General features: G+C 35.6%; 1 protein-coding gene across 1 annotated transcript in view; it reads left to right on the forward strand.

Annotated features, from left to right (window-relative positions):
- Positions 1-18,569, forward strand: part of WDR19 (WD repeat domain 19) — a 73,670-nt gene that overhangs the window by 34,736 nt on the left and 20,365 nt on the right. Inside the window, exons 16-24 of the mRNA XM_063108013.1 lie at positions 1,378-1,487; positions 3,132-3,189; positions 6,457-6,597; positions 6,678-6,760; positions 7,256-7,339; positions 8,596-8,742; positions 9,201-9,325; positions 11,350-11,462; positions 13,004-13,072. Coding sequence (XP_062964083.1) covers positions 1,378-1,487; positions 3,132-3,189; positions 6,457-6,597; positions 6,678-6,760; positions 7,256-7,339; positions 8,596-8,742; positions 9,201-9,325; positions 11,350-11,462; positions 13,004-13,072 — 930 coding nt within the window. The remainder of the gene's footprint in view (positions 1-1,377; positions 1,488-3,131; positions 3,190-6,456; positions 6,598-6,677; positions 6,761-7,255; positions 7,340-8,595; positions 8,743-9,200; positions 9,326-11,349; positions 11,463-13,003; positions 13,073-18,569) is intronic.

The following is an 18,569-nucleotide window of genomic DNA, read 5'->3' on the forward strand; positions in this document are numbered from 1 at the left end:
CAAAGAGGGATGGCAGGAACACGCAAAGGAGGACAACCCCCATGTCTAGTTCAACTTTCTCAGTACCAAATACCACACAGCTTCCCCTTCCTAGTATTTGAACATTTCAGCTTTAAGAACCCCTCAGTACTCACTAACTTCAAAAATGTTTTCATTCTGTGTTCTGTGGAAGCATAAAAGGCATGTATTGTAACATTACTAAATAGTTTAAAATGTAAATGTGTCCAAAGAGAACAGATTGTGTCATTTGCAAAACCATGTTCAAAGAAAATTAGCCACAATTTATTGAGTGCTCTCATGAGCTGGGCACTTTTCTAAGCACTTGACATATATTATTAACTCATTTAACGCTCACAACAATGCTGTGAGAGTACTATTATTTTCTCTGTTTTCCAGATGGGAAAACTGAAGCACATTTATCTTTTACTTATTGTGTGAAATTCTCTTGTGTATTGAGGTGAGCTAAGGTCTAGTTTCCCAGAGGTGAGTATTGCACGAGAGGGCCTAGAACAGGGTGAAGGACCTAATTCAAGGGCATGGAAGGAGACATGGCAATATAGAATAGCTTTTGAGAGTATGAACTTTAGAGTCGGACATGTCTGGGTTCAAACCTCAGTTCTGTGTAACCTTGGACAAGTTATTTAATCTTTCTGAGCCCTAGATCCTGCTTCTTTAAAGTAAGGATAATAACATCTAGCCCACAGGGTAGTCATAAAGATTTTTAAATGAGAATTAGAGCTTTTAGCGCAGTGTCGGATCAATAGTAAAGACACAGAAATGGTAGCTATTGCAATTATTGATGTTATTCTGCAACAGTATAAAAGGTTGTTTTGAAAACATGCTTGTTATTAATTTTACAACTTTCCCTTTTCAAAGTGTTCTACAGAAGATTTTTGTTTTTAAATTTTAAGTGAACCACATTAATTTTAAGAAATAATTAGATAATTTTACCATATTATTTGAGATAATTAGGGACACCCTGAGATGTTTTCAAAACTTGGAGTGGTACTTATTGAAACAGGAATAATTGCAATAAGTGAGGGCAAAGATGTCATCTTAGCTCTTCTGCATTTAGCTGTGGACCCTTGTAATAAGATTTTGTTAGGTAGGATTGGAATTTCAGAGGGCCACAAACCACTGTCATAGCTAAGATTTTTTGTCCCCCCACCCCCACCCCCAGTGAATCAATTTTGCTCCCTTCAGTGCTCTATCACCTGCATAGAGAATGCATGTTATAGTGATATACTATCCTTATAGAGATCATTTCATTATATAAACAAAAAGTTTTTGAAATCAGTTTTATTGAAAATGGCACTATATGGTGACTTTGCAAAGTAATTTGCTCATTTGATATTCAGATCCTTCTCTTCTTAACAGATGAGAAGGGATTTACAGCACTGGGACAGTGCTCTACAACTGGCAAAGCGTTTGGCCCCAGACCAAATACCATTTATATCAAAAGAATATGCTATTCAGCTTGAATTCACGTAAGTCCTCATTTTTATATGTTTCAGTCAGTAGCTAATTACTGCATATCTTCAGTTCCAAACTTCCATTAATGATAAGGCCCTCCATTGATTTAATAACTGCTTTTTAGGGGAAAAAACTGTATTAATTATACATCCAAAAAATGTTTTCTCTGACTAATGATGTCTTATCCATGCATGTATCCACTTTTAATAGTCAGCATCAAAATCTAAGTTTGGGTCTAATCCTTTTCTGCATTTAGAGTCTGAATATTGTTTTGAATCACATTTGGCCATCAACAATTATGCATAGCATCAGGGTGACACACTGCTTTTCATAACCTGTGTTCATGATCCTGACCTCTTTTAACCCTTTGTTAGTTATATCTCATCACCTTCCAATACCCCAGTAGCTATGAGCTACTGATTTTTACACATAGGGACTTAGTTTGTGCTCACTTCCAACAGTCTGTTTCATTTATGCATACAAGACCTCGATTAGGTTAAAGCAGGGCCAGTCTGACAAGTCTGGGAGAGATTTAACCCTCCAGTCTGGGATTAGACTAATAAGCTAGATCCATATCAGAGTTTCAAAATAAAATATAACAAAGTAAGTGAGCTAAAATAACGTAAAAATAGTGAGAGTTCCAAAATCTTAATTTAGCATCTTCTAATTGAGCTTGCCGAAGGAAAACCTCAGGCTCCTGCAGGAGGAACTGTCATTCCTATTGTCAGGAGACAGACAACTCTAGCTCAGTTACTGTAATTAGTAATTATTAAAAATTATTAGAAATTTCTACTGAGGAAAGGAACATTGCTGACTCTGAAGCCCTGAGCTGACCAAAGCAAAGTTCTCAATCATCAGAACAGCTTCTCTTCCAAAAATTTCCTTGTACATGAGTAGATGATGAAACTGAATGAGGCTTAGAAAGGTATGCTAACTTACCTAAGCTGATAAAGTAGAGATAAGATAGATCTCAAATAATGCCATTTTCAGAACTGATTATTTATTCTGGAGGAGATGGTTTCTTAGCAGAAAATGGATTTCAAAAAGGGTCTTAGGCGAATCACTGACTCATTCTCTCCCAAATAATGAAAACAAGTTGAGATAATAAATATATCTTCTGGATATGCAGATCTGTGTTAGCATGAGTCATGGGAGTAAGGAGTATTACTATTTATATCATGTATAACACTTTCTCTTAGAGTAAAAACCAGGACCCTCAATACTGTAATCCCAGTGTGTTCCTCCCAGTGTGTTCCTCCGTTTCTACTCTAATAAATTGAGAGCAACTCAGATTCTTGCAATACATATTCTTATAAATATTAGGCCTTAGGAAAAAAACATTGGTTTTTATGGTCGTATGATTGTCATTTAGTGCCCCAAAGGAAATAATTAACCAAAAGTGGCCCATAAAATTTAATGTAGCTCCCCAAAATGCATGGCATGGCACACAGAAAGTATCTATAGTGTAGCATAACCCAGCTTAATAATTATTTTTAATGTAGCAAAATATAGACTACACTTTGAAAGAATTCATCTCTGTTGTTATCTCATCTTTTGTAAGCCTAAGCAACTCATTGACAAATATTATCTTTTATATATTTTATATGTAAATAAAATTCTTAAATATGTATCAAAATTCACTCTGATTTTTCTTTCAGGGGTGATTATGTAAATGCTTTGGCTCATTATGAGAAAGGAATAACAGGTGATAATAAGGTAACCTTGAATAAAGATAGGCGTAATTATCTTCGGGTTTATTTTCAGTTTCATTTTAAAACATCATTGTCTTATTTGCATTGTATTTATTCGATATCTAGCAGTTGAGCCTTTTTTCAGTTTATTAACTTTGCAAGGATATAGTTAAATCATTTTAAAACACTTTAAACTCCTAAAAACTGAAGATGACAATATTTTTGTCAGTTTAAAAAATATGTTTTCCATTGCATCCTAAATATGAGCTTCTGATTAAGATTTTTATACCTTCTCACTATGATTTTCATAAGTCTTTTCCTTTTGCTCTTTTAAAAAGTTTCAATAACCATTTTGAAAGTGCATTCCCGATCCATAAAAGTTTGTTCTGTCATTTCATCTCTCATGCTGTATCTTTTAAGATGAACCTGGAAGGCACATACCCACCCCATTCTACCGTCCCAGAATTTTAGTTCAAAAGCTAAGTTTTACAATGAAAATTGTTGTTGTTAAGTTAGGTGATGTCTTGTAAAGGTTGAAAATCTTTTTATTTTCTGTTTTACATCTGGCATTTTTATTACAAAAGTAATGCAAGCTCATTATAACCAATTTTAAAAATCACCAAAGTATGTTACCGTGAAAAGGGAGAATCCGATGTTCTCTGCTCCATCCACACCCCTTAATGGTAACCACTGTTACTGATTTTATATGTCTCCATGCAGAATCTCTTAGTAGCATACACATATGTATGTAATATGGATTTTTGCTGAAAATGAAATCATTCATTTCCATTCATTCAGCAAAGATTGACTGAATATACACTCGGTGCAAAGCAGCATTTTGCTTTGTTCATGGCATTTCAAAGTCAGTCCATGAGTCTGTGTTAATCTTTTAAGAGCTTCTAATATTCCATTGTTTGAATGTAGCATTATTTTTTTATTCACTCCCTTATTGAATTGTAGTTGTGCAGTCTTTTTTGTATTATCAAAAGCACTGCAATAATATTCTGTCTACTGTTTGTATCTTTAGCTACCTACGATAGTATTTCTGAAGAATATATTCTTCTAAGTGGGATTTCTAGGTCATAAACTGAGCTTTTAATGTTTGATATTGCTAAATTGCTCTCCAAAAGAAATTGTAGTAATTAATATACACTGTGTGTATTATAATGTCAATTTCTCCCTCATTCTCAGCAACACTGAATGTTATCAGTTGTTTTATCACTGCTAATTTGATAAGCAAAAAAACAAGTTATTTCATTTTATTTTATGCGTATTTGATTATTAGTGAAGTTGAGCATTTTTTTATTTTTTTATTTTATCAGTATACAATATAGTTGATTTTTGTGTCCTTTTACCAATTCCTCCTTTTCCTCCCTCCCTCTCCCCCCTCCCCTCATCAACATCATATCTGTTTACTTAAAAAAATCAAGGAATTGTGATTGATGTGTCTTCCCCCCATTCGTTTGTATATTTACTTTTTTTTTTTTTTTTTAACTCCCACAAATAAGTGAGAACATGCGGTATTTCTCTTTCTGTGCCTGGCTTATTTGAATTAATATTATTTTCCCTAAGTCCATCCATGTTGCTGCGAATGGTAGTATTTCATTTTTTTAATAGCAGAGTCGTATTTCATTGTGTAGATGTACCATATTTTCCTTATCCACTCATCTGATGATGTGCATTTAGGCTGGTTCCAACTCTAGGCTATTATAAATAGCGCTGCAATAAACATGACAGTACAGGTATCCCTTTGACATGATGATTTCCATTCCTTTGGGTATATTCCCAGCGGTAGAATAGGTGGATCATATGGTAGATCTATCTGTAATTGTTTGAGGAACCTCCATACCATTTTCCATAAAGGCTGCACCATTTTGCAGTCCCACCAACAGTGTAGGAGCGTTCCTTTTTCTCCACATCCTTGCCAGCATTTGTTGTCATTCTCTGTCCTTTGGATATTAGCCATCCTAACTGGAATGAGATGATATTTCAAAGTGGTTTTGATTTGCGTTTCCCGAATGCTGAGTGATGTTGAGCATGTTTTCATGTGTCCGTTGGCCATTCATATGTCTTCCTTTGAGAAATGCCTATTCAGCTCCTTTGCCCATTTTTTAGTTGAGTTACTTGCTTTTTTGCTGTTAAGTGTTTGAGTTCCTTGTATATTCTGGTTATTAATCCTTTGTCAGATGTATATTTTGCAAATATTTTCTCCTACTCTGTTGGTTGTCTTTTTGCTCTGTAAATTGTTTCTTTTGCTGTGCAGAAGCTTTTTAGTTTGATATAAGCCCATTTCTTTATTTTTTCCTTTGGTTGCCTGTGCTGAGCATGTTTTGATTTATTTCTTGGCCAGTCCTATTTTTTTATGAATTGCCTGACCACTCTTTGCTCATTTATCTCTTGAATTTTTGACATTTTCTTTGTTGGCTACATCTATTTTAGTTCATTCTTTATCTGTGCTGCCAAATACAGTAATCACTAGCCACTTGTGGCTATTTAAATTGTTTAAAAATAAGTAAAGTTTAAAATTTAGTTCCTCTGTCGCACTAGCCATATTTCAAATGCCTAGTAGCCACTTTGACTATTAGCTACCATATAGGACTGGGCAGATATAGAACATTTCTATCATCACAGAAAATTCTGCCAGACATGCTGCTTCAGATAAAATGTAATCTGACATTACACTTTAGTAGTACAGGTTAGTTATTTGAAAAATTACTTAGCTGTCTTTATTTTTAATGAATTAAACAATTCTAAATAAAGACTTTATGTTTAATCATGCTTAATAGAGAATTATTCAGTTTGATAAATGGTTTTCCCCCCTAATTTTATTCATAACATTTATGCTAGATAGCCAGTATATTCCTTCTTCTATAAAACTGTATACATACCAAGAAGACATACAAGGTATTATGACATGGGGTAATAAAAGTTTGGTCATAAGCATAAAAGATCTTGACTTCTGAAGAAAAATATATACCTTTGGGATAGCTGGTTCTGAAGAAAAGACTCAATGCTATTTTAAAATTATGAGACTTTGGCTGGCAGGTTAGCTCAGTTGGTTAGAGTGTGGTACTGATAACACCAACGTCAGCAGTTTGGATCCTGATACAGGGCCAGCCTCCAAAAACAAACAGAAAAAACAAACAAAATTATGAGACATCCTTCCCTGAAAAGATAAATGAAAGTAAACCATAACCTCTGGACTCATTTTAGATTTAAGTTAACTGTTTTGGGTGAAATACATTGTTTTAAGTTAGGGTCTGATTTGTTAGTGTTCACCTTACAATTGCAGGAACATGATGAAGTGTGCCTGGCTGGAGTGGCCCAGATGTCCATAAGGATGGGAGACATACGCAGAGGGGTTAACCAAGCCCTCAAGCATCCCAGCAGGGTCCTTAAGAGAGACTGTGGAGCCATATTGGAGAATATGAAGGTATTGTTTTCTGTGTATAAATATTCATGTAGTCTTGTACACAATGAATTTAATATTTTAATAATCATATATTATTTTAGCAATTTTCAGAAGCAGCCCAACTGTATGAAAAAGGTCTCTACTATGACAAAGCAGCGTCTGTTTACATCCGCTGTAAAAACTGGTAAGGGTTGGCTACAGTTGGTTTCTGAGCACGTTTGGAAATGAGCATGCCCAGTAGCCTCCCCTGCTCCTGCTGTCTCCTGCTGCTCTTCCACCCTGTCCATTCTGTTCCTCCTATCTGGGCCTGCCCTCCACCTCTGTTTTTTTCTTCATAGATGAGTTCATAGTAATAGTTCTTTTCCCACAGAACACCACGTTCTGCTGGTTTGGTGTGGGGAAATCCCTGATCAGATAAATTACAGGAAAAGAACAAACAGGCAAACAAACAAAACCTATTGTCCCAAAAGAGTTAATGAATTAAAACTTTAATTTTACCACCCTCATGGGGGTAGGTGTTAGGAGAAAAAGCAATTAAATCTGGTTTTACCTATAGGAGCCAAGATTTTTGAAAGATCATGATAACTTTTTTTAATCCTAAAAACTAGTATTGATTGTAGGAAGCTCCTTTTGGAGTGAATTTAATACTGATATTATTCTCCTGAACCTACTTTTATAGGGCAAAAGTTGGTGAGCTTCTGCCTCATGTTTCTTCTCCCAAGATCCACTTGCAGTATGCCAAAGCTAAAGAAGCAGATGGAAGGTTTGTATAATTTTTCATATTTAGACTAATTTAAAATAATGTAAGTTTTGTAAATTAACAGTTGATATTTGCACCCCTCTAAGAAAGGCAAAACAGAGAAAGACAGAAACCATCTTAATATACCCTTTACTGGCCTGAAGTGCCAGATTATTAAAATCTTCCTATACCTCAGTTCTTCCTTTATGTATTCAAATATAGACTACTGTCTCTTTTTATTTTAGAGTTAAGTACTGGTAGTTGAAATTTTGATATAATATGGCAAGAAAATAAAGTTGAGTGATCATTATTTTATTAAGGAAGATAATTTAGGGGGGTGCAGAGGGAAAGAAAAGTGAGGAAAGGTGAATTCCACACAAATGGCTGCACTGTTTAAGGCATAAAACAGTGTTAAAATATAGGAATGGATGGGTATTATCCTAAGTATACAAATATCTCCTGCAACTTAATACAAGAAACTCGAAGACACTAATAGGAAAATGAGCTAAAGACAAGAAAACAAGTCCCAGAGGAGGAAATACAATTATGAAATTGTATTTCATGTAAACATGAGAAAGCCCCACCACACTATAATAACTGAATTAAAGCAGTCTATCATATTTGGAAAGATTTATTTTAATCTAATCACCATACTGTCAAAATGCCTTTCTTATATGTGACTGATGGAAATATAAATTTCTATAGCCTTTGTGAAATAACTTGGAAATATCTTTTAAGAGACTTTTAAAGGTTAATACCCTCTACTTTTAGAAAAGTAAGCTTAGGAAATAGAGATCCGTACTAAATGTTTTTTTGAAATGGAAAGAGCTAGAGAGCTAGTCAGAATTGAGAAGAAGTCCTGAGCTCCATCTAGAGGTGAATATGGGAAGATTTTATATGTCACCATTAATCTACATGTATAATTGTGAAAAAAAATCTGTATTTTTATGTTTTCTAAAATAATCCTATATTGCTCTCATAATTTTCTCACTCAAAAAGGAAAAAAGAACCAGTAAAACGTTAAAAAGTTATATATCTTTGATTCAGATGAGAAAATATAATTCAGTATTGGTATTTATTTGACTGTTAGTTTATCAAACCCCTAAAAAGAACGTATTTTACTGAGATGTTTCCAAGTATTATTTTTAATGAAGCAAAAAGAAGTTCAAGAAAAATAAGCAACCATAATAAAATAGAAAAGTATTCCAAACATTTATTGACATTTCCCCCAAAATTGACAGTGCTAAGAAAGTTTATTTGAATGAAGTATTTCTTAACAGATACAAGGAAGCCATAGTGGCTTATGAGAATGCAAAACAATGGAACAGTGTAATCCGTATCTATCTGGATCACCTCAATAATCCTGAAAAAGCTGTCAGTGTTGTCAGAGAAACCCAGTCTCTGGATGGAGCCAAAATGGTAGCCAGGTAACATAATATATTCATATTTTTGGACTTGCAAAAACTAACTTTAAAAGAAAGCCCCCATCTACCCTCATCAAATAAAGAAATTCAAAAGGAATATTTATTCTTTTTGATTTTTTTATTAGGTGCGGGTGTTTAAATTCATAGGCTGTTGTGGTCAGCTTATGAGAGTATTTTTTCAAGTATATGCATATAATGTAGAACTGCAGTATAACTGATAAATTTTTATTTTTATATATTTGGGCGTTTTGGTTTTTGTTTTGTTTTTTTGGCAACTGGTCCATATGGGGATCCGAACCTGTGACCTTAGTGTTTTAAGGCTGCGTTCTAACCAGCTGAGCAAACCAGGCAGCCCAAATTTTAATTTTTATATGGCTTCTCCTGACTGAAAAAGATTTAATTTTGTAAATCAAAAACTTGTTTTATATAAGAATCAAGCTAATGAAAGTACTTCGTTTTAGGTTTTTTCTACAGCTAGGTGACTATGGGTCTGCCATTCAGTTTCTTGTCATGTCCAAATGTAACAACGAAGCTTTCACACTGGCTCAGCAACACAACAAAATGGAAATCTATGCAGATATAATTGGTAAATATCATTGTTTTCCCAGATTTCTCTTAAATATTTTTATCATAAAACACTTTAAGATCTAATTATCAAATTGATGTACACACAAGAACACTCTTGGTGTAAATGTATACCATTTATATGTAGGCATACACCTATCTATATGTTACTTGCTAGATTTCAAGATCCCTATTACTTAAAGGTGAGATGGTATTATAAAAAGGACTATTTCCAGAAATCACGGTTTTTGGGGGGTGGGTTCCAAGGGAGGCCAAGATTTCCCAAATCTTGCCATTTACCAACAGTAGTGGTAAAGCATGATTTCAAAATGAAGGTGATAGGGAATGCAGGATGTTTTTTGAAAATGTAAATATTTTTATAAATTAAGAAAATTTGGTTATAAGTTAGGAATATATGATTACTTTGACAAAGAGTGATATGTACAAGATATGGCTTTTAAAGACTTTGAAGGTCTAAAGGAGAATTTTATATTCTGAGAATACCTGCTTATAGGTTTTCTTCCCATGTTTGAAATTATTCTTAGAAACTACTGAAACGATTTTCAGGTTTTCATTTCATAGGTCATGCATACCATTATTTGTATTATTTTGCTTTGTTTTTTATTGTGGTAAAATATACATAAAATTTCCATTTAAAGGTGTACAGTTCAGTGGCCTATGTACATTCACATCGTTGTGCAGCCAGCACCGCCGTTCATCTCTAGAACTTTTTCATCATCCCGGACTAAAGTTCTGTACCCATTAAATAATAATTCCCCATTCTCCTGTCCCCACCAGGCCCCTAGTGACCACTATTCTACTTTCTGTCTCTATGAATTTCACTAATTAATGTTACTTCATAGAAGTGGAATCTTAAATATTTGTCCTTTTGTGTTATTTTGTTTTTTAAAATTCACAAAATGACCATAAGAATTGATAAGAGGATTAATGAGAAAATTTTTGTTTCAGTTTTCAAGTGAACCAATTAGTTAAAGCATCTTCTAATATCTTGGGAAGTCATTAAGATAGAGAAAATAAAGAGCTAAGAAAAAAAGGAAGTACAGATAAAGCAACCTTAGAATTACCAATGTTTAACTTGACAGATGACATTTCTGTCCTAACATTACAAATCACCATTGCACTAAAGCATTTAAGTTTTTCTACGTTCATAAGGCTATGGCTTATCTATATAATACATATGTGTGTGTATGTATATAATATATATCTCTACATATATACACACATATATATATCACACACACACTTTTCTTCACCTTTCTTTATGCCTTTCTCTTATAAATTTCATATTTTCCTTGGGCTGGAGGCGCAGGGATGTTGTTGTATTTTAGTAGCCTGCTGGGCCCCCAACTCCCGTGGATAAATGTAAGCAATGAATTGGGACTCCAGCAGTATTGGGGTTCTTCTAACTCTGTGCTTAACATATTTAAGCCTCAAACCAAAAAAAAAACCCAGTCATATCTTAGTAGGCGTTGGTGGTATAGTGGTGAGCATAGCTGCCTTCCATATCTTAAACTAACATCTACTGGACATTTGAATATCCTCTTCCCTACTTGTCTGACAAATACACACAGACTTGTGTAAATCAATCACTGTTGAGTAAAGGAAATGGATTATGTTTGTATCGTGATGAACTTTGCCTGATTGTTCTGAAACTCTAGGCAAATCACGAGGTTATCGTCATAGTTCCTGTTGTTTTAAGAAATGAGACTGAGACTCTTAACCAATGATAAAAGTCTCAAAGGGTAATGACAAACTGTAACCCAGATTCTCAGAAAAGCCTCATAATTTTCTCTTCTGATTCCTGTTCTGAGTAAAAAGAAGGTGGAACAGAGTTAATATTTAGGGTAATTATGATGAATATATTTGGGGATGAAAACAGACACTAATAATAATATTGGTGTTTGCTGTTAAGTGTTTTTAATCACCTATTGTTAGATCACCTGTTTTTAGGTCTTATTTTTAAGTTAGCAATAAAATGTAAACAAGTTTTGCTCAGATATTTTATTCAATGAACTTCTGTCGTAGGTTCTGAAGACAATACAAATGAAGATTATCAAAGCATTGCCTTATACTTTGAAGGAGAAAAAAGACATTTTCAGGCTGGAAAATTCTTCTTGCTGTGTGGCCAATATTCACGAGTTAGTATTTGCCAAGAAAACATACACTGGTCTCTGCAGGAATGATTACTGGAAATATTTGTAAATGCCAGTACTCTCCTAAACACCCAGATTTGAAATCTCAGCACCAGTTTTGAAATCTTCCTCTCCCTCCCACACCCAATCACAATCTTCCTTTGTAATATCTCTCACGTCAGTCCCTTTTCATTGTAACTACTATCAACTCAATCCAAGCCCAGGTTTCCTTGCTTCTGATTATTGCAATAGTTTCCAATTTTCTAGTTTTTAGTTTCTCTGCCTGTAACTCATCCTTTATTTTGTTCCCCAAATAGTACTTGTTTTCATTGTTGAAGAGCCCTTTTGGGTTTTTTTTGTTGGTTTTTTTGTTTTGTTTTTTTGTGTCGTTTTTCGTGACCGGCACTCAGCCAGTGAGTGCACTGGTCATTCCTATATAGGATCCGAACCCGCGGCGGGAGCGTCACCGCGCTCCCAGCGCCGCACGCTACCGAGTGCGCCACGGGCTCGGCCCTGAAGAGCCCTTTTGCCTAAGGCAGGGGTTATAATGTCCAAACAGGGGACATAGTAAGTGAAGCTGTGGGATAAAGCTGTGCGTTGATTGTGTGGCAGGGTAGGGACTACTAGATGGCATGTGTTTTATCTGAAGGGGACAGCTGCTGCTTACTTCCAGCAAATTATTGCCATTCAGGAGTTTGGGCCCAGTAGTGCCCGATCATATGATTTTTCAAAAGAAACTGAAGTCTGGGTCTCCCAGTTTTAAAATATGGGCCCAGGTATTTGTATAATACCTCACTGACCAAAGAAAACATATCTGTGTGTGAATTCAGCCTACAGGCCATCAGTTTGTTGCATCTGGCCTCTTAAATTCCAAACTCCTTACCTGGTACTCAAGAGAATTTCCACAATTAGACCCTCTGGCTTGAACTTCCTAATATGGCATCCTATTTCCATGGGATAATCCTACACTAAACTATTACAGCTAGGCCTTTACTCATCCCTGTTCTCCATCTAGATTCCTCTCTGCTCTCTTCACCACCTCCCACAGATAAGACAGAGCAGATAAGGTGGTGTGGTGTTGAGGAATTAGACAATTCTGACTTAAAATAATTGGTTCCTTATATTATCATCACATCACACAGATCTCCCCAATTAGATTGTACATACCACGAAAGGAGGGGCCATATCATACCCTTCCTGGTATTCTTCACAAGATCTAGCAGAGTCTCACATACATAGTAGCAGGTTGTCAGTAAATATTTGTTGAAAGAATAAATGAATGAAAATAACGAAATCTTACTGAAAGGGGGCACATTTTGCATTTTCATTTGATCAGAAATCAGAACTGTATTCTTCAGAGGATAAATTGGACACTTCCATTTTTAAAACTATACCCAGCCTTGTAAGTATATATTTAAGAACCAGCACTGTGCAAGCCTATGTTTGAGATGAAGATACTTTCACAACCTTTGTGTGTGTGAAACTTTGTTTTTCCCGGTGTGAAAGCAGTCTGAAAACTTTTAATTGCTCTACAATTCTCATTTCAGGCACTTAAACACTTCCTGAAATGCCCAAGCTCAGAAGATAATGTGGCAATAGAAATGGCAATTGAAACTGTAAGTAAACTCTGTAATGAAACTTTCAAGAATGCCAATATTTTTAAAAACGTTTTGATGAAATTTCCAAATATATGCAAAAGTAGTCAAACAGTATAACAAACTACCACATACCCATTATCTGACTTTAACAACTATTAACACATAAACAATCTTATTTTATTTCATCCCCCCACCCTTTTTCTCGGCAGTATTTTAAAGCAAATCACAGTCACATCATTTCATTTGTGGGTACAATATCTATCTGAACAATAAGAATCTTTGGGTTTTCTTTTAGGTGTAACTTGCATACAGTAAAATTCACAAATCTTAAGTATACAACTCAATTAATTTTTTCATATATGTATACCCCCCCCAAGATATTTGCCAAGAAAACATACACTGGTCTCCACAGGAATGATTATAAGAAGTATTTGTAAGTGGTAGTATGCTTCTAAACACCCAGATTTGAAATCTCAGCACCAACTTTGAAATCTTCCTCTCCCTCCCACACCTAGTCACAATCTTCCTTCATAATATCTCACAGCTGTCCCTTTTCATTCTAACTACCAAGATGTAGAACATTTCCAACTCCCCAGAAGGCTCCCTCATGTCACCTCCCAGTCACTACCCCTCACCAAGGGTAACCACAATTCTGACTTCTAGCCTTGTAGATTGGTTTTGCCTGTTTATGAACTTCATGTAAACAGAATCATGCATATATACTCTTTTGTGTCAGTTTCTTTCAGGCAGCATTATGAATGCAAATGCGTCTGTGTTATTACATGTAGTAATAGTTTATTCTTATTCATTGTTGTGTATTCTACCATATGTCTATACCACAATCTATTTACTTCTTACCCTGTTAATGGACATTTGGATTGTCTCCAGTTTAGGCACATTATGAATAAAGTCGTCATAAAACTGTTCACGTCTTTTAGTGTGCATAATCACTCAGTTCTGTTGGGTGTATATCCAGGAGTAGAATTATTAGGTCATAGGGTATACACATTTTTAGCAATAGTAGGTACTGCCAAACATTTTTGTCAAGGTTATTGCACCAATTTATACTCTAACAGCAAGGTAAGAGAGTTTTAGTCACTCCTCGTCTTTACCAGCACTCATCACTGTAATTCAGTTTAACTATCCTAATGTGTAGTGGTTGGTATCTCATCATGGTTTTCACTCATTTTTCTAATGACTAATGATATTGAGCACCTTTTTATATGTTTAGTGGCCATATGAATATCCTCTTTTATGAAGCGCTCTTCAAGTCTTTTCCAATTTTGAATTGTATCATTTCATCTTATTCTTTTCTGTAGGATTTTATTATATGTTCTGAATACAAGTCTCTTTCATTAGATACATGTACTGTGAAAATCTCTCAAGGAGAGATTTTTGACTTGTTATCCTCTAGTGATGTCTTCATGAATGGAAATTCTTAAGTTTTAATAAAGTCCAATTTATGAATCTTTTATTGTTAGTGCTTTTGAGTACAATTTAAGAATTCTTTGCCTATTCCATGGTCGTGAAGATATTTTTCCTTTTTTCTTCTACAAGTTTGATTGCTTTTGCTTTCTCATTTAGGGTTATGCCCATCCTGAATTAAATTTTGTGTGTGGTGTGAGGTAGGGGTCAAGAATCTTTCTTTTCCGTGTGGATGTACAGTTGGCCTAGCACTATATATCAAAATATAATCCTTTCCCCACTGAAATTTACCGTGGAGCACTTGCCATAGATGAAATGACCATATATGTGTGATTCTGTTTTTGTATTCTTTAGTCTCTTCCATTGATTTAGTTTTCTATCCTTGTACAAATACCACGCTATCTTAATTACTACATGTATTATATATTGCAATCTACTTTCTGTTTCCATGGATTTGCCTATTCTAGACATTTTATATAAATGGAATCATACAGTTATGTAGCCTTTTTTGTCTGGCTTCTTTCATTTCAATGAAAAACATTCTGATGTTTTCAAGGTTCATTCACATTGTAGTATGAATATCAGGACTTCATAACTTCTTATTACTGAATAATATCCCATTGTATGAATATACTACATTTTATTTATCTGTTCATCAGCTGATGGACATTTAGGTTGTTTTCACTTTTTGGATATAATGAACAATGCTGCTGTTAATATTTGTGTACAGGTTTTCATGTGGTCATGTGTTTTTATTTCTCTTGTATATTGCTTAGGAGTGGAATTGCTAGGCCATATATGAACTCTATGTTTAACATTTTGAGAAACTGTTTAACTGTTTCTCAAAGCAGCTGCAGCACTTTACATGCCTACCAGCACTATGTGAGAGGTCTAATTTCTTCAACAATGATTTTTTGATATTGCCAAATATCTAGTTAGGGTTCAAATTTCCCTGTCACATAAATTCTTTTTATAGTTTGTTAGTTCACATCAGTATCTAAACAAGGTCCATGCACTGCATCTAGTTTATATGTGCTTTAAGTCCCTTTTAATCTCCTTCTCCCTCTCTTCCCCTGCGTCTCTCTGTCTCTCTCTCTCTATCTATTAATCTTCTACCACCCCACCCCCCAGCCTTACCATTTGTTTGTTAAGAAAATGGATCATTTGTCCTGTGGAATATCTGACACTTAGATTTAGCTGATTGCATCCTATTAGTATAATTTTCCTGTATTTCCCACTAACTAGAAGTTAAATCTAGATACTTGATCAGATGTAAATTTGATATATTTGGAAAAATGATCTCATAGGTGGTACCATGTACTTCCTATTTCATCACATCAGTAGGCCCATGTCTTAAGTCAGCTCAGGCTGCCATAACAAAATACCATAGTCTGGGTGGCAATGAAATTTATTTCCCACATTTCTGGAGTATGAGAAGTCCAAGATCAAGGGGCTAGTGATGTGGTTCCTGGTGAGGTCTCTCTTACTGGCTTGCAGAAGGCCACCTCCTCACTATGTTCTCACATGACCTTTCCTCAGTGCATGTATGCAGGGAGAAAAAGAGATCATTCTCCCTTCCTCTTCTTATTAAGGCCACTAATCCCATCATGCAGTCCCCACCTCATGACCTAATCTAACACTAATTACCTGCCAAAGGCTCCATCCCCAAATACTGTTACATGGAGGTTAGGGCTTTAACATATGAATTTGGGGGGGATGCAAACATTCAGTCTATAACAGCCCATAATTTTTCATTGTCTCTCCTTATGTGGCGTTAAGACTGATTGTTGGGTGTAGGTATGGTCAGCCTGATCCATCTATTATAAGGTTTCTCATCCACCTTCCACCTAATGATTTAATCAGCCATTGATGATTAATATATAGATCCATTATTTCATTAAGGATTGCAAAAGGGTCACATTTTATCATTTCTTCTGCATTTATTAGCTATAATTCTCTTATACAGAAGTTTTCCTCCATCAGCAATTTGGTTACTCTGAGATAAAGGAAAGGTAGGGTAAATATTTGATTTTTTTCCCTTTGTTTACTAGTTTTCAGAATAATAAGTTGGTTCTCTAGCATCCTCCAAAAGTGACCGGTGAGGTGCTTTTCTTTTTAATACCATTATGAGCTCATGGATTTTTAGCATCTATGATGTATTTCAATCCATTGCAGTTATCACTGTTGATTCCCAAAATTGCCCCTTTACATTGACTGTTATTTCCTTTTGACACAATCCCATTAATCTTTGATAGCTTCTTTGCACTCATAGACAAGATCTTAAAGATCCCGTTTCTTGTCCTAGACCTGGAATCAACTATTTCTCTCAAGGAGTTCTCAGTCCTTTTAGTGAGAAATGTTATTTACAGACCACAATTTGCAAGTTAGGAATATTCACTGCTACTGAGTTGATCACTGTTTCTAAACCTTCCTAGTAACAATGTTGACATTTTTATTGTGACTTATAAAAATTAATCTTAATTTTCTAAAAGTACAATCATGCATTGCTTAACAACATGGACACATTCTGAGAAATATATCAGATGATTTTGCCGTTGTGCGAACATCATAGTGTCGGTACACAAACCTAGATGGTATAGCTTGCTACACACAGAGGCTATATGGTATAGCCATTATAATCTTATGGGACCACAATTATATATGCAGTCCATCATTGACTGATATGGCCTATGAGTGTATCTGAATTTGAAGCACAGTGGAATTAAGGAAGGAAAATTATTCTCTGGCCATTCATAAAAGGCTATTGTAAAAATAGTCTCTTATTCTCCACTTTTCTTTGCATAGCCACATTTTCTGAGACCTACTTCCTTCAGGAAGCCAGAATCAAAATTAACTCCCAAGAGTACATCTTCCACCTTTCTGACCAAAGAGGGACTGGCCTTCTAGTCCCAAATTCATAAATCCAGAAGGGCTCTGATTTGGGTAGTTGAGGATTTTGCAGGATCAATCAACTGGTGGCTACAGGGATGGAATATCATACTTGGGCAAATTGGGTCAAATTCCCACTTCTAAACACAGCTCTGTGGCCACGGAGATGGGGTACTCAAAGACGTGGAAGTCCCACTAGAACCCCATGGTAGGAACATTTCTCAGAAGAGTTGAAGGAATGAATATCAGACAAAATTATAGATGTTCCTTGCAGCTATAAAACCTCTTCTTTCACTGGAGTTCTTTAATCCCACAGTATCCACTTACAGTTGTTGTGCTATATAATGTATTTTGTTAAATTTTGTTAAGGTCAGGGACATATATATAGTCTATAAAACTAACATTTTTGTATTTATCATCTATTTCTGGATTACTTCATTCAGACAAGTCCATTCTTAACTACTGGATAAGTTTTCTAAAGTCCAGTTCGAATTATTTTATTCTCTAGCTGCAAAACCTTCAGTGGCTCCCCATTGCCTCCACAATTTACACCCAAACTGTCCTTCATGGATCACAGAATCTTAGCTGTACCTGCCGGTGATCCAGTCTAACCTCCCTCATTTTACTGATGGCGAAACTGAGGTCCCAGAAGATGATATGACTAACCTAAAGATACGCAAACAGAGTAATAGAGCTGGGACTAAAACCTAAGGCTTCTTTCCAGCCTAATTTCCTGTCGCACTCCTCCAGGTCAGTGCTACAACTAAACTGGCCACTTAACTTGAATAGTTCAGGTTTCCCCTTCCTTTGTTCCTTCACTCTTGCCGACACCTGTACCTAAAACAAGCCCCTTCCTGCACCTCTGCCTTTTAAGACACTTCACACACCACCTCCCTACGAAGCCCTTCCTGAACTGTCCTCTCCTGAACTGTCCTCTCCTGAACTGTCCTCTCCTGAACTGTCCTCTCCTGAACTGTCCTCTCCTGAACTGTCCTCTCCTGAACTGTCCTCTCCTGAACTGTCCTCCGGATGGAACTTCACCCTCCTTAGAATGCTGCGAGTACTTTGAACCTCACTTACCACTACATTAATCCATGTCAGGGTAAAAGTTCCTCAAGGTGAGGGACCCATCTCTTTACAGAGTGTGGAGCACATTGCCAGTGCTCAGTATTTGTTGAATTGAACACATGTTGGCCCCCAG

Source organism: Cynocephalus volans, chromosome 9 (assembly GCF_027409185.1).
Source record: "Cynocephalus volans isolate mCynVol1 chromosome 9, mCynVol1.pri, whole genome shotgun sequence".
Lineage (NCBI taxonomy): Eukaryota > Metazoa > Chordata > Mammalia > Dermoptera > Cynocephalidae > Cynocephalus > Cynocephalus volans.